Source organism: Otolemur garnettii, unplaced genomic scaffold (genome assembly GCF_000181295.1).
Source record: "Otolemur garnettii isolate 467f Iridium unplaced genomic scaffold, OtoGar3 scaffold00241, whole genome shotgun sequence".
Classification (NCBI taxonomy): domain Eukaryota; kingdom Metazoa; phylum Chordata; class Mammalia; order Primates; family Galagidae; genus Otolemur; species Otolemur garnettii.
Genome location: NW_003852636.1, coordinates 1,530,500 through 1,545,330, shown reverse-complemented (window position 1 = coordinate 1,545,330; position 14,831 = coordinate 1,530,500). Strand labels below are relative to the sequence as shown.

Sequence of the window (14,831 nt, the reverse complement as noted above, 5' to 3'; positions counted from 1 at the left end):
GATGAAAACATTTTAGAAATGGATAGTGGTGATGGCTGTATAATGCTACAAATGTACTTAATGCCACTGACAATGTCACTTAAAAATAGATGAACTAGTTAAGTTTAGTATGTTTTACGTTATGTATACTTTACTACAATAAGAAAACTAAGTGTCTCTGGGGAATTTTTCCTGTCATACTTTTATTTTCCAAAATTTCTCAAAAGCCTTTTTTTTTTGTAATCGGTAAAAAAGACATATTTAAATATTTTGAGTCTATAGTAATCCTGAAGGATTAACTTAGTTGGAAATTTTAGTTGAGTTCAACACTAAACAGACATGTTCACCTTTCACTCGTCAGACAGGTAGCCATGCTTAAAACAAAATAAGCCGGCTCGGCGCCCATGGTACAGTGGTTATGGCACCAGCTACATACACGGAAGCTAGTGGGTTCAAACCCAGCCGAGGCCAGCTAAATAATGACAACTGCAACAAAAAAATAGCTGGACATTGTGACCGGTGCTGTAGTCCCGGCTACTTAGGAGGCTGAGGCAAGAGAATCACTTAAGCCCAGGAGTTTGAGGTTGCTGTGAGCTGTGACGCCAGGATACTCTACCAAGGGTGACACAGTGAGACTGTCTCAAAAAAAAAAAAAAAAAAAAAGCAAATAAGCCACGAAATATTGGTAACACCTGGCAGAACTTGATGGGCTGGCATATTCTTCAATCTCCAAGAAGACAGGGGCTCACCAAAACCCTGGCATGGGATCCAGGCATCCAAAGCCAAAGCTAGGCCTCAATAGGCTCTGGGGTGACAAAGACTCACTGCATTTACTTTCCTTTCCAGCTCTATCAGCATGGGCAAGAATGCGGAGAAATTGTACATGTTGGAGTGAGGTGGATGTGGAGGCCAGGGGTTTAGGCTTACATAACAGATTGATCTCTCTAGTATATTGGAGCTGAGAATATAACAATGATACCTTCCCTCCAGGCAAGATGAGCCCAGCTCCTCCTGTCTCCTTTGCAGAGCCTGTAGAAAGAGGAGGAAGAAAACACCTCCCTTCCTCCTGTCACTATCCCGGGAGGATACTAGTGATTGTCACTTGGTCTGAAGGACAAGAGACTGGGATACTAAACTAAGAGGATGTTAGTGGGTCCTAACTGTGGATCTAGGCCACTTTCATGGGGCTCCTAAGATGTCAATAGGTTCTGCCAGGCCTCCTCTCCAGTCCATCCAACTTCTCACTCCTTAGCCTCTCAGTAGTCAATCTCCTCTGACAACTGGAGGAGATTATTAACACTTTTTTTTTATATATCTGTGCACTGGGGAAAGGACAGACAGATCTCAGTTTGTATCCCAACACTCCCATGTTTTAGCTATATGGCCTGGATAACTCATTCTCCTCACTGAGCCTCGGTTGTTTCATTTGTAAGATGGGGGATCATGATAGTGCCTGCTTGCTAGGATGACTGTCAGGTTTAAATGAGTTCATGAACATATTAAAAGCCCCTGGCAATTCCTAGGCACTCAAAAGGTTGCAGTTTTCTTCTTTCCTTTTGCTTTCTTAGCTCGTTCTTCTTTGGAGCCAGTGACCTCATCTTCTGGCCCAGAAACTTGTGGCTCAAGTTCCAGTTCCTTTCTCCAGAATCCATTCGATCAGGAGCTTTGGCCATGACAGCCTTTTTATCACTCCATAGTAACTTCTTCCCTCCTCAGGGCCAGTTACAGCTCACCTGATGCCCTTCTTCTCCCCTCTAAGCACCTACCTGGCTCAAGGTCTCAAAAAATTCAGTCTTTACTGAACCCCCTCTTATGCCCAGGCAGAAGAGGCTGGTTTAGCCTGCCTGGCCTTTTGCATGCACTCTGGTCTGCATGCTTATAATCACAGGATTGTAAATATACCTATTCCCCAGAGAATGGCCATCACTGGAGAGTGATCTTTCTGGGTTCCCAGATTTTTCCAGACCCCGCAGAAGCAGAGGCTGCCCTTGGATTTCAGGAAACACTGACAGCTGGAGTCTGCATGTGGCTGAGCAGTGAGCTAGGGAGGGTAAGTTTGATGCCCAGTCTGCACATCACACAGCAAGTAAACAGCCTCAGAGGCTGGGAACTTCCCCAAGGGAAAAGTTTTTCTAGGGCAAACTCCCAACCCTGAGTCTGAGGTGTCAGCCTACATCCCCATCCACATGTGAAAGAGTGGGTGTACCCTTTCCCTGAGGTACTGACAACTGTGTGGAGGGTATTGGCATGTACCTACATGACTTAGAAGTACCGTTTAAGGCTTATGAAGTGTTCAGAGATCTCTGACCCTCCTTTAATCTCAGTCCCAGGCACTGTCTTCTCTCTTCTCACCCTCTCCTCCACCATATTCAGTAGTCTTTTCCAGCCAGATAATGATATTAGGTGGGAGGCTGCTGGGCTCCTTTCCTCTACCTAACTCCCTCTACTCCCACCTTCAGGAGATATCAGTGTATCCTTCCTAGAGGTTCCCATTGCTATAGTGACTTTAGTAGTCAGGCATCAGCCTGCGGGAAGGATGGGAAGTAGCCATGAAGAAGACTGGGGGATGTATGTCTGTGTGCATGTGTATCTGTGTGTGTGTGAGTGTGTGTGCATGTACACATGCACATGTCTACCCTGAATGGGGAGGAGAGAAGGGTGGGAAGAGACAGAGAGCAGAGAGGAGAGGGGCTAGGAGAAGAGAGTTGGAGAAAGGAGGTGGGGTGTGAGGGATGCCAGGGGTGAGAAGCATGGAGTCCAGAAGAGTGGTTAAAGGCTGGGAGGGGTGTGAGGTGGGAGATGGCAAGTGGAGTGGGATGGGAGGGGCTGACAGGAGCAAGGTGGGGAGTGGGGTAAAGGAGAAGGTTGGCAGAGGTGGAGGTAACTGTTAGGAGGAGCAGGAGTTGTAGGAGTGTAGGTGTAGGGAAAAAGATTAGAGAATAAAGTGTAAGTGTGGTTTGGGATGGTGCTAGGATGATAAATAGAATATGCGGAAGGTTGTGGGGTCCTTAGTATGTGAATGGGGGTTGGGTGTGGGCTAAAATGTGGGAGGAACATAGGGGTTTTAATGGGAGTGGGTCAGGATGGAGACAAGAGATCTGGCCAGGTATGGGCAGTAGGAAGCCACTTTCCCACTATCAGCCTTAATTCACTATTTCCTTGTCCTAGCTGTAAATATTGCCTCCTCTCTGTCGCTACTCCAAGACATCAAGTTCCTGCCTCTTCCCAGAACCCTATGCTCATATTCTGTGGCAATTAGGAGATGAGTTTCTGTAGATCTGGAGGCTCCTCCCCCAGGGCAGATTTGTCTTAGTTCCCAGGAGGCCACTTATTGACCGCCTCACCTTTCCTCCAGTCCCAAACAGGAGCCAGGGTACCCTTTTTGGTCCCAAGGGCCCTGGGTCAGGGAGGTTGCTTGTGGAGCAGGGCTCCCTGCCTGCCAGACTGGATGACAACAGAAATCACTAGCTAATTTGGGGCTCCTGCCTTTTGCCCAGTGCTCTGAGCTCCCTGATCTTGGCACCCCTCATCTCCTGCATTAGCCTGGGAGTCCTGCTTGGCAGGAAAGCTGTGGCAGGTGGGAGGAAAGAAGGCAGTCAGGCAGAAACAGCTGCCAGCCAGAGTGGAGGAAGAGCAGGCCCCCAGTGGGTATGGGCAGAAGGCAAGGCACTGGCTCTGGCAGCCCCCCACCTCCTCTCTGTGTGTGGGTGTTAGGCCCAACCTCATTCCCCAACCCTCCCCATGCAATGCTGGTGTTCAGGGAACAGGGCCTGTTCACAGGCCTCAACTCTGGGCTGAAACAGACCTCAGAGGTCACCTGGCTCAACTCCCCCCATCATCTGGTGTTAACTTCCTCAGCATATTCCCCAGGGATCTACCTGTATTGGACCAGACATTTCCTAGAAGCAAGAGCTCATTTCTCCTAAGACAGCCTGTTTCTTCTTTGGAAGGAAAAAAAAAAACTTAACTGAACAACTCTGATGTGCCAGGCATGGGTACTGTACAGACTTCTAATTAATAATGAGAAAAGTGAGGCTCAGAGACTTGAAGGCCCTAGCTCAAGGTCATAGAGGTAATATATAAAGGAGCTAGATTTGCACCTAGGATTTTCTAACTATAAATTCCCTTTGGGGACAATTAGGATAGGCTTCTTTTGTATCACAACTGTTGTGAGATGTGAAGTCAGAGACCACATCCTCCCGAATCTCCACTTCTCCAAGTGAAACAGTTCCTTCAAGTCTCTCCAAGAGAACTTGAATTCCAGCTCCCTTCCAAGCCCAGTCAATGTGAGACCCAGAACCAAAAATATGGTCTGCCAGGTGGGTTTGGGCCAGTCCAGAATAGAGCAGAACTATCACATTCTTCCCTGGCACTAACCTTTATTAATGTGGCCCTATGGCTGGTTAGACAGCTGAGAACTGTCCCTCTCCTGAACTTCTACTCCCTCTTAGATCAGGAGCCATGGCAGAAGAGGCCAGGATTTTGCTCCCATCTCTACCACTCCCCCCAGTCTGAATGTTCTGAATTGAGAGTAGGAAAGAGGCGGGGAAAGAGGCAATCAGAACCAGGCAGAAGCACAGCACCTATTGGGAGGATAGAGAGCCGTGGGGGAGTGAGGTTTCTGCCCAGTAACCCTTGGTAGGGCCAACACAGCCAAGGGGGAGAGAAGGGCTTAGAGGCACATAGGGAGATAAGAAAAGGGTGGAGATGGCCCCAGCTGTTGGGAGAGGCCAGGGTGAGGATGGGTATTGGCCTGCCTAAGTTAATATTGCTCTGCTGTGTGAGAGGAAGTCAGTCGCACATTAAGGAAATGTTGCAGCTGGTACTAAATTGGGAGGTGTTACAGGCAGAAGTGAGGACAGGTATGATTTTGAGGGCCCTTTGTTGCCCGAAACAGGGGCAGACATTGTAAAGGCAGATGACAGTGTTTCTGGGGCCATCCAGGAAGGACCTGAGCCCTGGGTACGGGGTCACTCAGCTGTGGGTCAGAGTCTCCAGGCTGGTTTCCAGAAGTAGAGAAAGCCTCCTTGTCCTGGCCTGGGGCTGTGAACTCTCCACTCAGGAGAAACTATGAGGGTGGAGCATCTCCCAGGAATCTCATTTGGGGTGAGGGCTGTATAGAAGGGCCTGGAGCCTAGGAGCAGGTCAGGGGATTGGCAGAGAAGCCCTGTGAGGGAGATGGGATGAAGGGTTCAGGGGACAAGGCTTGCACGGAGGGCATCAGAGCTGTATTTTCCCTTAGTGCCCATAACACACCTGGATTTGAAAGCCTGTGTGTCCAGGCTTTGGTTGAGGGAGAGAGCATTGGAAAAGGGGTGGGAAAGACAGGAAGAAAGCTGTGGAGATGGAATTGCCCTTCTGCCAGCACAGCAGGCAACAAGAGAGCAGGAGGAGTTCACTTGCTCACTGGAGAGAGACAGACAAGGAAACAAAGGAGAGGAGGGAGAGCCACTGGGAACTTGATGAGAGGCCATGCAAAAGCATAGAGTTAGCACTAAAACACATGAGTTAGAGTCCTGCAACTCCTCCTCATTAACTGAGTGATCTTAGGGCAAACTGCTCGATCCCTCTGCACCTCAGTTTCTTCATTTGTAAAATAATATATTTGAGAGGAGTTGAAAACCTTAAAACATCATGTCAGATGTTATATTCTTGTGGCAAAATACTATCAGCTACCTCTTACCACTTAAGTCTCACAAAAGACCTAGGATGTGGCAAGCAAGGAATATTATCCCTGTTTTACAAATATGGAAATGAAAGCTTGGAGAAATGAAGTGACTTGGCCAAGGTCATACCACTAATAAGTTGTCGATGTGATAAGGCCTCCTAAATTGGAGAGATCAGATGTCTTTCTCCTACATTAAACTGCTTGGTAAAAACAATCAACATGAGATATTATTATTTAAAGCAGGATCAGTTGGAGCTTGGAACCAACTGTAACATGGAGAAACCCCCCTGGAAAAGTTGTGGCATGGCTCTCATTCATACTGGTGACTGAGAAATAAACTAGTCATGGCTATGGGGTTGAAAAGAGGGCCACAAAAGGCAGACATGCTTTATTCAATCTCTTTGTAGATTATATCCCTCTGCCCCCATTGTGTGTGTGTGTCTGTGGCTGACATCAAAGGTATGTGTCTTTATAGACTAAATGTGTCATTCTACATGTGACAGTACTTCTGCCTGTGTGTCTCTGACACTGTGTGTGTGTGACATGGTGTCTGCTTCTGTGACACCGTTTGTGGGTATGACAACCTCTCTGTATTTCTGTGTGACTTTGCCCGGTTGGTGGTGGTGGTGGTGGTATATGGCAGTGTGTATGTGTCTATCTGTCTGTACACCTTTAAGAAGTGGAATATCTCATTTGGTAGTGTGAGTGAGGCAGTGAGTCAGCTGAGGCTGAGGGAGGCGGGAGAGAGACTGCTAGGTTACGAGAACAGGAAAAAAGAGAAGGAGAAAGTGGAGTCAGGAACAAGGAGCTACCCCTTTCCTCCCTGGCTCTCATCCTCAAATCCCTATAGAGTCCACCAAAAGCATGGAAGCCTTGCAGAAGTCCAGAGGGACCATGCTGGAGGAAAGGGACATTTTCTGCCCCTCCCAAAAGCCTTGGAAGGAGATGAGCTAGGCAAGGAGGCAACTGTCTCCCTTTCCAGCTCTTGGCCCCAGCTCAAGGATATGTGAGGCCACTACCCCACCTGGTCTCCTTGTCATTTGACCCTTTGACCTTGCTATTCTGTTTTCTCTCAAAGGCAGTCTACCTGGCCAGACTGGGTAAATAGGGCATTAGCATCAGGTCCCAAATGTTTGCAGCCCCCACCCACATACTGTCCAAAACAACCCTGCTGAGGATCACAAAGTTTCTCAACACTCAGCTCTACCTTAGGCAGTCCCATTTTGCAGCTGCCTGGCTTACACTATGGATGCCTGTCCCCAGCAGCCAGAAAGCCAGCTTTCCCTCCATTGCCAACCTGGGGCTCTGGGAAGGCACTGGGAGTTTGGTAATGCAACAACCTTCAGTGGCCCTCCCACAGCCACAGTACTCTGTTCCCAGCTTCTTCCTTTGTCAGGGGAGAGGAACTTGCAGGTTCCCTCCTTGGGAGAAGACAGGCACTCTGGGGCTCCACCTGTCTTGGCTGTGGCCAGCCACTTCAGGTCACATAAGGTCAACAGCATATAATGTGTCCCACCACCAGGAATACCCCTCTTCTCACCCTTTGTCCTCCTCCTTGGACCAGCTAGTTCCAGGACTTTCAATTTCAGCCCAGAAAAGGAGGGGGGCACAGCTGGTTAAGGGTATAGGCTAGGGGAGTATAATTCCTCCTGCTACCCTTTTGCCAGCCGAGGGCCCCACAGCCCCGCCCTTCTCACGCGGAGGCGGGGCGCCAGGAAGCCCCAGCCCTAAGGTGCTCAAACCCGGAATTAATAGAAGTTGGCTGGGTGGGTTACCTGACCTGAATCTCTGAGGCCCCTTTAGGGAGGGTCTCAGAGAGGTCTCAGGTATTGCTGCACTGAGAATGGTGGGAGTGGTGGGGTGGGCAGAGACGGAGACCTCCTTTTTTGTCTTGGTCCCCCTACTATCGCTGCCGCTGCCCAGACAGCCATTGTGGCCGCGGACACCAATTCCTACCTTACAGCCTTTCGTGCAGGACCGGATTGAGTACTCTTCCGCCTGTAAGTATTTATGCAGCACGAGGTCGAACTCGTCATATTTTTCCTGAGCATGTCGGTCCAACCGCTGGTACGCCTCGATACAGTTGCTACACGCCTCCCAGGCCCCAGAGCCCGGACTGGCCACCACGGCCAGCAGGTCCCCCAGCAGGGTGTCCAGGCTGCAGTCCAGGCTGTCCGGGCGGTCCATGCCCAGCAGCAAATCCCAGACCGTGTAGGTGTCGCAAAAGGAGAGAGTGAAGTTCCGAAAGTGGCCTTTGAGCAAGTTTTTTTTGGCAGAGGGGAACTCAGCTGGGGCACGGGAAAGGAAATCAGGGGGCCGCAGAGGAGGGACTGGGGTAGTCGGTTCGAAAAGTCTTTGCAAAGATTGCAATTTAGTGCAAGCAGCGTCCAGCCCCGTGGGCTCTGGGACGCTGCCGCAGACCGGCCCAGAGCCGGTGGCGGGGGCGGCTTTGGTCAGGTTGCTGTATCGCGGGCCGCAGGTGCCCGGGGGCGCGCTGGACTTGCCGGGCGACGGCGGTGGCAGCGGCAATACCGCGCGAGGAGGCACTGGCTGCCTCTCACGGCCGGCTCCCCAGGGCAGCCTCATGGCGCTGCTCAGCTCCCTGGCCCGGGGTCGGGCCCCCGCGCACAGCCACAGATGGTCAGCGAGCAGCACGGTGAAGAAGAGCAGGGATGCTAGGGACAGTCGCCATCGCTGCGCCCGCTCGGAGTCGGCGCAAGGTTTGTCGCTTGGCCTGGGAGCCCAACAGCAGCAGCAGCAGCAGATAGTCAGCGCGGCGGCATCTTTTCCGGGCCACATCCAAGCGCCCCTGAACATATTTCAGGGGTGGTCCGGGATGAAGGGAGTAGGCAGGCGCGAGGCCGGACGGCCGTCCCAGTCGGGCGGGCTGCACGCCACTCCGCGCTCCTCGACGCCGTCCAGGCTCTACCTTGGGGGCTGCATGGTGAGGCAGGCCAGTCGGCCCGGGGCCCCGCTCAGGCCGAAGTCTCGGGGCGCTTTTGTGCAGTCCCGCACCGCTCCCGCGCTCCCTAGCTCTCAGCCTGGGCGCTGCCACCCGGCCCGCTAGGCACTGCCCGGCGTCCCAGCGGGGGGCGGTGCGGGGCACTGGGGCGGTGGCGGCTGCGGCGGCCGCGCCGCACTCCTCATAGTGTCGGGCCCCTCACATGCCCTCCGCTCCGCGCCACTTCACTCCGCGCCAGCGGCCGCCCGGCTCTCACTCTGTTCCGGCCGTCTCGGTTCGGTGCAGCTCTGCGCCCCTCAGCGCCGCCGTGCGGGCCCGCAGCCGCGCTCCGCTCCGATCTTCTCGCCCCGCTTCGCTCCTCTCCCGCCAGTCCGCCCGCTGCCCGCTCCGCGCCGCTCCCTTCCTCGCTCGCGCCCTCCTAGGCCGGCCAGCCGGTCCGCTGCCCAGCCCTTCGGGCTTCGCTCGCGCTCCGGCTGTTCGCCGGGGCCGGTCCCGGGCCAGCTCTGCTCTGGCTCCGCACCCGCTGCTCCCGGAGTTCCGGCACGGGAGGGCCACCTGGCTCCTGGCAGCGCCACAGGCGCCGGACGCGGACACCGGGCTTTACTTAGTGTGCCTTTCGCTTCCGCCTCCCGTTCACACCGCTGCAGCGGCCGCCGAGCGGCACAGCCCGTGGCTCCCGCTGGCCATGCCCCGTCAGTCTGTCGCCATCTTCCGCTGTGCGGAGAACACCTTGAAAGCCAGTGTGCGAGTGTGTTTAGGGGGGAGCGGGGCGGAGAAACAGACACTGAAAGGAGGAGGGAGCGGGATTTGGGCCCCGACTGCGCCTGCGCCTCAGGACTCCCCCCCCCACCCCACCCCAGCCCCCGCCGGCCGCAGCCTGTGCTGTTTGGGGATGTTTCCAGTCCACCCCCAACTCCATTCACTTCAGCGCCTCCGTTCATCCGCCCGCTCCCCGCGTGCGCACACCACACGCTGAGTCCCAGGCCCCAGCGCTCCCCCTCCCCCACCAACCTCAGCGCCCTCCTCCCTCCCCAAGGCCACCCCTCATTCCCCCAATCCCAGGGCTAGGGTACTTCTGAGGGTGATCCTTGGAGGCAGGAGGAAGGAGACACCGTTCTGTCTCATTGCCTCCTTTGGTCGCCTCCCCGGTCCCCAAGACTAGGAGACACTAGAGCCGGCTGCAGGTCGGACCAGTCCCGTGTTCTTAACTCTACTGTCGCCCTCACTGTCCTGCCGGAGACCAAGGCGGCCCCTGGTGCTGAAGGACAGCTCCCAGCTCAGCTGAGGAAGAGGACCCAGCTTGAGAGCATCCTGGAGGGGCAAAAAGTGGGCTAAGATGGGAAGTACTGGTGGGGTGTCATTTTTTTTTTTTTTGCCCTTAGAAATATTTCCAGCACCCCCCCCAACCCGTCCTAGCTTCCTTGCTCCCCCTACAGGCTGCTGAGAATAGCTGAGGAAGAGTTAGGGAAGCTGCACCGCCAGATGGAACCATGTGCTAGGGGCTCTTGCAGAGTCAGACGGTGCCACTAGGATCTCAGACATACAAACGTCCTGCCTTGCCACTAACCTTGTTTGGATTCCACCAAATCTCAGACGGATCCTGTGGTCTACTTTCTTTTCTCGCTAACTCTCCCCAACTCCCAGTAACTTCCACATTCTAATTTTTAATCAACCATTGCCAGGACCGTTTTGTTAATATTAAGAATCATAACAATAAAGAAAATAGCATTTATTGAGCTCATACTTTGTGCTAGGTCCTGCTCTAGTACTTTAAAAGCATTATTCATCTAATCCTCACAACAATCTTGCCAGATAGGTACTGCTGTTTATCTTCATTCACATGTGAGGAAGCTGAGGTTTAGCGCGGTAAACTTGCCTAAGGTAATGGAGCAGCCAAGGTAGAAACTCAGTCAGTGTGGCCCTAGAGCTCTCTCTTTCTGGAGTCAGAAAGGCCCTGCCTGGAAAGATGAAGGGTGGTAAATACATTCCTTCCTTAAAAGGAAATTATAGTCTATTTAAGGAAGCAAGACATGTATTGGCCAGTGGAAGGATTCGTGGGCTGGAGACATGGGTTCAGGTACTAGTTCTGCCACTGAACATACTGTGTTCCCTTGAAAGAATCTTTCCCTTTGTGAGTTTTAGTTTTCCCCTTAGTTACATGAAGGGATGCCAAGGGTTAAATGGGATGATGGGGAATGGTTAGCACTGCTCAGAGATAGGCTGGGGTGGGTGCATGAAATTTTTTTGGAAGAGGGGCAATTGTAGCTGGTTTCTAAAGAAGTATCAGGATGTGGGTGGGTGGGTCAGAAGGACATTCCAGGTAAGAGGAATGCAGGTAAAAAATTTCAGGGATGGGGTGAACCTTTGCATGTTTGTGAAGCCTTGAGTGTGACCACTTAGGTATATTGATGGTGAGAGTTTGTGGGTAAGCAAATAGTGGGGGACAAGACAAGGGAGTGAACTGTCGGGTATTTGGGAAGCTTATTTATTCATTGTTTCAGGCACTATGCTGGGAGTTAGGCAGTAAACTGGGGTTGATAAGACATAGCCCTGCCCTTGAGATGCTCACAGTTGAATTAGTGAGGCAGACTTGTTAAAAAAAAAACAATTGCTACCCAGTGTAATTGGGTAAGGATGAGGTCTTCCTCTCATAGAGGGAAGGACCAGTCAACTGCCACTTTCCCTCAGAGGTGATATTGAGCACAGCCACTTGAGTTGGGACATTCATTCATTCATTCATTTATTAAACATCTACTGAGGATCTATTATGTTCTATATCTATCTATACTAGACATCAACAACACAGACACAAATGAAATATATATGTTGGGCTGTGAGAGTTTAATTGAAATCATGAGGGATGAGTAGGTCCTGGCTAAACAGATAGCAGAGAAGGTGGGTCAATGATGTCCCAGATAGTGAGAATGTTATGTGTAAAGGCCTAGAAGCAAAATCAGGAATGGCATGTTCAGAAACCTACAAAGTAGTTCATTATGACTAGGTATGAAGTGGGAGTACTGCCAAAAATGAGGCTGAGAATTTGGCAGGAACCAAATCATGAAGAGCCCTGGATGCCATGCTAAGTAGTTTGGACTTTAGCCCAAAGGCACTAGGAGATGTGGAAGAGGTTGAAAGGTGTTTAGCAGGAGGTGACACAATCAGACTTGTATTTTTAGAAAATTGATTTGGCTGGGTTGAAGGAGGTGAGACTGGATGCTGAGAGACTGGTTAGTAGTCCAGGTAAGAGGTGTTGAGGGCTGAACAAAGGCAGCAGCACTGGGGACAGAGAGAAGAAATACACATGAGAGGGAAATGAAAGAGGCAGAAATGAAAGGACTTAGGACTGGGGGCCTAGATGTAAGGAATAGAGACAGAGCCTAAAGAAAGAGAGTGAAACCAAAGAGCTCCAGTTAGGGACACTGGCACGATTGCCTCTGCCCACCTAGGAACTGCCTTTTCTGAGCCATTCTTTGTTTAGTCCTTGGAGGGTTCAGTGTTATGTTTAACAAAGGAGGCTAATCTCTTACAGATTCCTATTTCAGAGCTGATTGGCAGGACCACAGTGATTGACAACTTTGAGTGCCAATGAAAGAGCAGTCTTCCAAGCCTAGGCTATCAGCTCTGAGCACCTCTGGAGCTTTCTGTGAGAAGTCACTCAGGCAAGACTTCCTCCCTATACCCCAGAACACAGAGCAAAAAGTGTCTCACAAAGGTCCATTTAACACAGGAGCACAATGTAACAATAACTTACCCACACAGTACTCACTGCACACAAAGGAGAAGTGGTAGCATACCAGCAGTCAGATGAGGCTCTCATTCTCTCTCTAGATGAAGTAAGAAATTGGGTTGGGGGAAGGGAGGGCATAGGCCCCTGGAGTAAAATAGCCAAGGTAGGGAAGGGAGCTGGAGTGGCCCATTGCTCCCTAGAGTCAGTCAAAACCTGGCCAGCTCTTCTCCCCAGCCCTTTCTCGCTACCTACCTCTTGGTTAGCAACAGTGAACGCCAGAGGATAAAGGTGTATCTCTCCTGAGAGGCCCAGACTGCCCAGGAAGAATGATAGACGGCCCTCAAACCAGGCAGGAGGGAAGACAACTTGGAGTAGAGGGAAGAGGAGGTTTTCCACAGTGAAATGCTGGCAATTAGAGAGAAGACAAAGTGGGAGCCATTTAACGAAGCCAGTATGGTTACACAGTGAGCTTTCTGTTAAGCTCAGATCTTAAAAGATCATGGAGAAAAGATGGAAAGAGGGATATGTAATTAAGAGTGAATCTAAGAATCTGTAAGAAGAGTGTCAGGATGGCTAAAGCTCAGCTTGAGCTGAAGCTTGTCAGGCTCTGACCAGATCCTACCCATTGCCCTTTTCTCCCTCTATAGCTGTAATTTTCCTCCTACCTGCAAGCTATTCCTGTCCTAAAACAGGAAGAATTGAAGTAACCTGCACTGCATACTGGAATTCAGCATCGAGTTGTCCTTTTGTCTCTGGTCTGAGCCTGATCTTAAGTTTCCATTGATCCTATACCTCATTCCCCACTTCTGCACCCTGAATTTCTGTCTCATGTCCTGTATCTGAATCCATCAGTCAGAAACCATGCCTGTCTGTCAAGGCCCTGTCAAGGCCTAGGCCCATTCATGCTCTTTTAGTCCACTATCTAGGGGAGGAGTCCTGATCTCAAACCCCAGTCTGATAGCTGAGAGCTAGTGGCCCACTGACAGAGTCTTCTGATCCCAACTGCCCACTTGTATTTCTAAATGTTTCCTCCTTCTGGATTCCTAGTCAGTTAACCCTCCATTTGTATCCTCAATTTTCCTGTTATAACCCTATGTTAGTTAGGAATATTTTTTGACTGCAAACAAATAAACCACTCCACAATAGTGGCTTAAACAGTAGAGGTTTATTTGTTTCATTCAACAAAAATTTTCTTGATACATGATCCAGGGCCAGTATGTCAGGTCAATGCTGCCCTCAAGACTTTTGTTCTTAAGTAGGCTTTTATCCACTTGTTTTTGCCTCATTGTCACAAGATGGCTGCTGCAGCACTGGGATTCAGTCTGTATTCTAAACAGGAAAAAAGGAAAGAGCTGGCAGGGGGAGAACATGAAGGACAAGGACAAAGGACATTCTAGGGAGTATTTTCTTTTCTTTCTTTTTTTTTTTTTTTAATGGAATGCTCTCTCCAGTGACATCCACCTGCATCTCTGACTAAAACTGTGTCATATGGATATTCCTTGACTCAGTTGATACTACTCTGCTTGATAGAATCTTCCTGCCTCTGTACCCTAATCTGAATAACTATTTCTGATTTTTCTCCTATGTGTATTCCTGCAAAGGAAGCTTTGAAATCCAGTACTTTTAGCTAAGCACATTGCTGCTCTGAACAAAGTTGGAATTCGTTAAGAAGAAAAGAGAAAAATTGTTATTGGGTAGGCAATGAGTAGCATCTGCCATGAACCCCAACCATTAACTGTTTGCCTGGACTAAACTCTGTGAGCCAAACCCTGGGCTTTGACTCTGAACTTGACTTTCTTTTAGCAATTTCAGCTTGGTTTGTTCCTCTAGCACAGGATATAAGAGACCTGCCTGGTTTAACAACAGCATATGTGAAAAAGACCTCAATTTGATTATAAAGTCAATTCAAGCCAACAGAGTGATGATGCTGCCAAAAGAGGTGATTAGATTTTAGGCTGCATTAATAGAAGTAGGGAACCAGAACAAGTGAAGGGATGGCTGTGCCTACATGGTACACTGTGCTCTACTGTAGACAACCCATTTAAACTAGGATATAATGACAAAGTGCAAAGTGTCCAAAGGTGAATCACTAGGCTGGTGCACCAGCAGCCATCATATGAGGAACAGTTGCAGGCTCTAGGCTTATTTGGTCTAGAGGTAGATAAATCCAGGGAAGAATGCATATAGGAGAAGGATCAGAAGTAATTATTCAGATTAGGATTCAGAGGCAGGGAGATTCTGTCAAGCAGGATAGTATCGAGTGATTGAGTGGGAGGATGGGAGAGGGAATTAATAATCATAAAAATACACTTATATAATCTTAATATGTGCCAGGTATTGTTCTAAGTATTAAATCATTTAATCCTCTACAATGAGAATTCTGTAGGGTAGGAGCTATTGTTGTCTCCATTTTCCAGATGAAGAAACTGAGGTATAGACAGGTTAAGTCACTTGTCTAAGTTGCACAGTGAGCAAGTAGTTGAGGTAGAATTTGT

At 50.1% G+C, this 14,831-nt stretch overlaps 1 protein-coding gene across 1 annotated transcript in view; it reads right to left on the bottom strand.

Annotated features, from left to right (window-relative positions):
* Window positions 1-8,594, bottom strand: part of FAM155B (family with sequence similarity 155 member B) — a 35,266-nt gene extending 26,672 nt beyond the window's left edge. Inside the window, exon 1 of the mRNA XM_003802237.2 lies at window positions 7,604-8,594. Coding sequence (XP_003802285.1) covers window positions 7,604-8,464 — 861 coding nt within the window. The 5' untranslated portion in view covers window positions 8,465-8,594. The remainder of the gene's footprint in view (window positions 1-7,603) is intronic.
* Window positions 8,595-14,831: the final 6,237 nt, after the last annotated feature.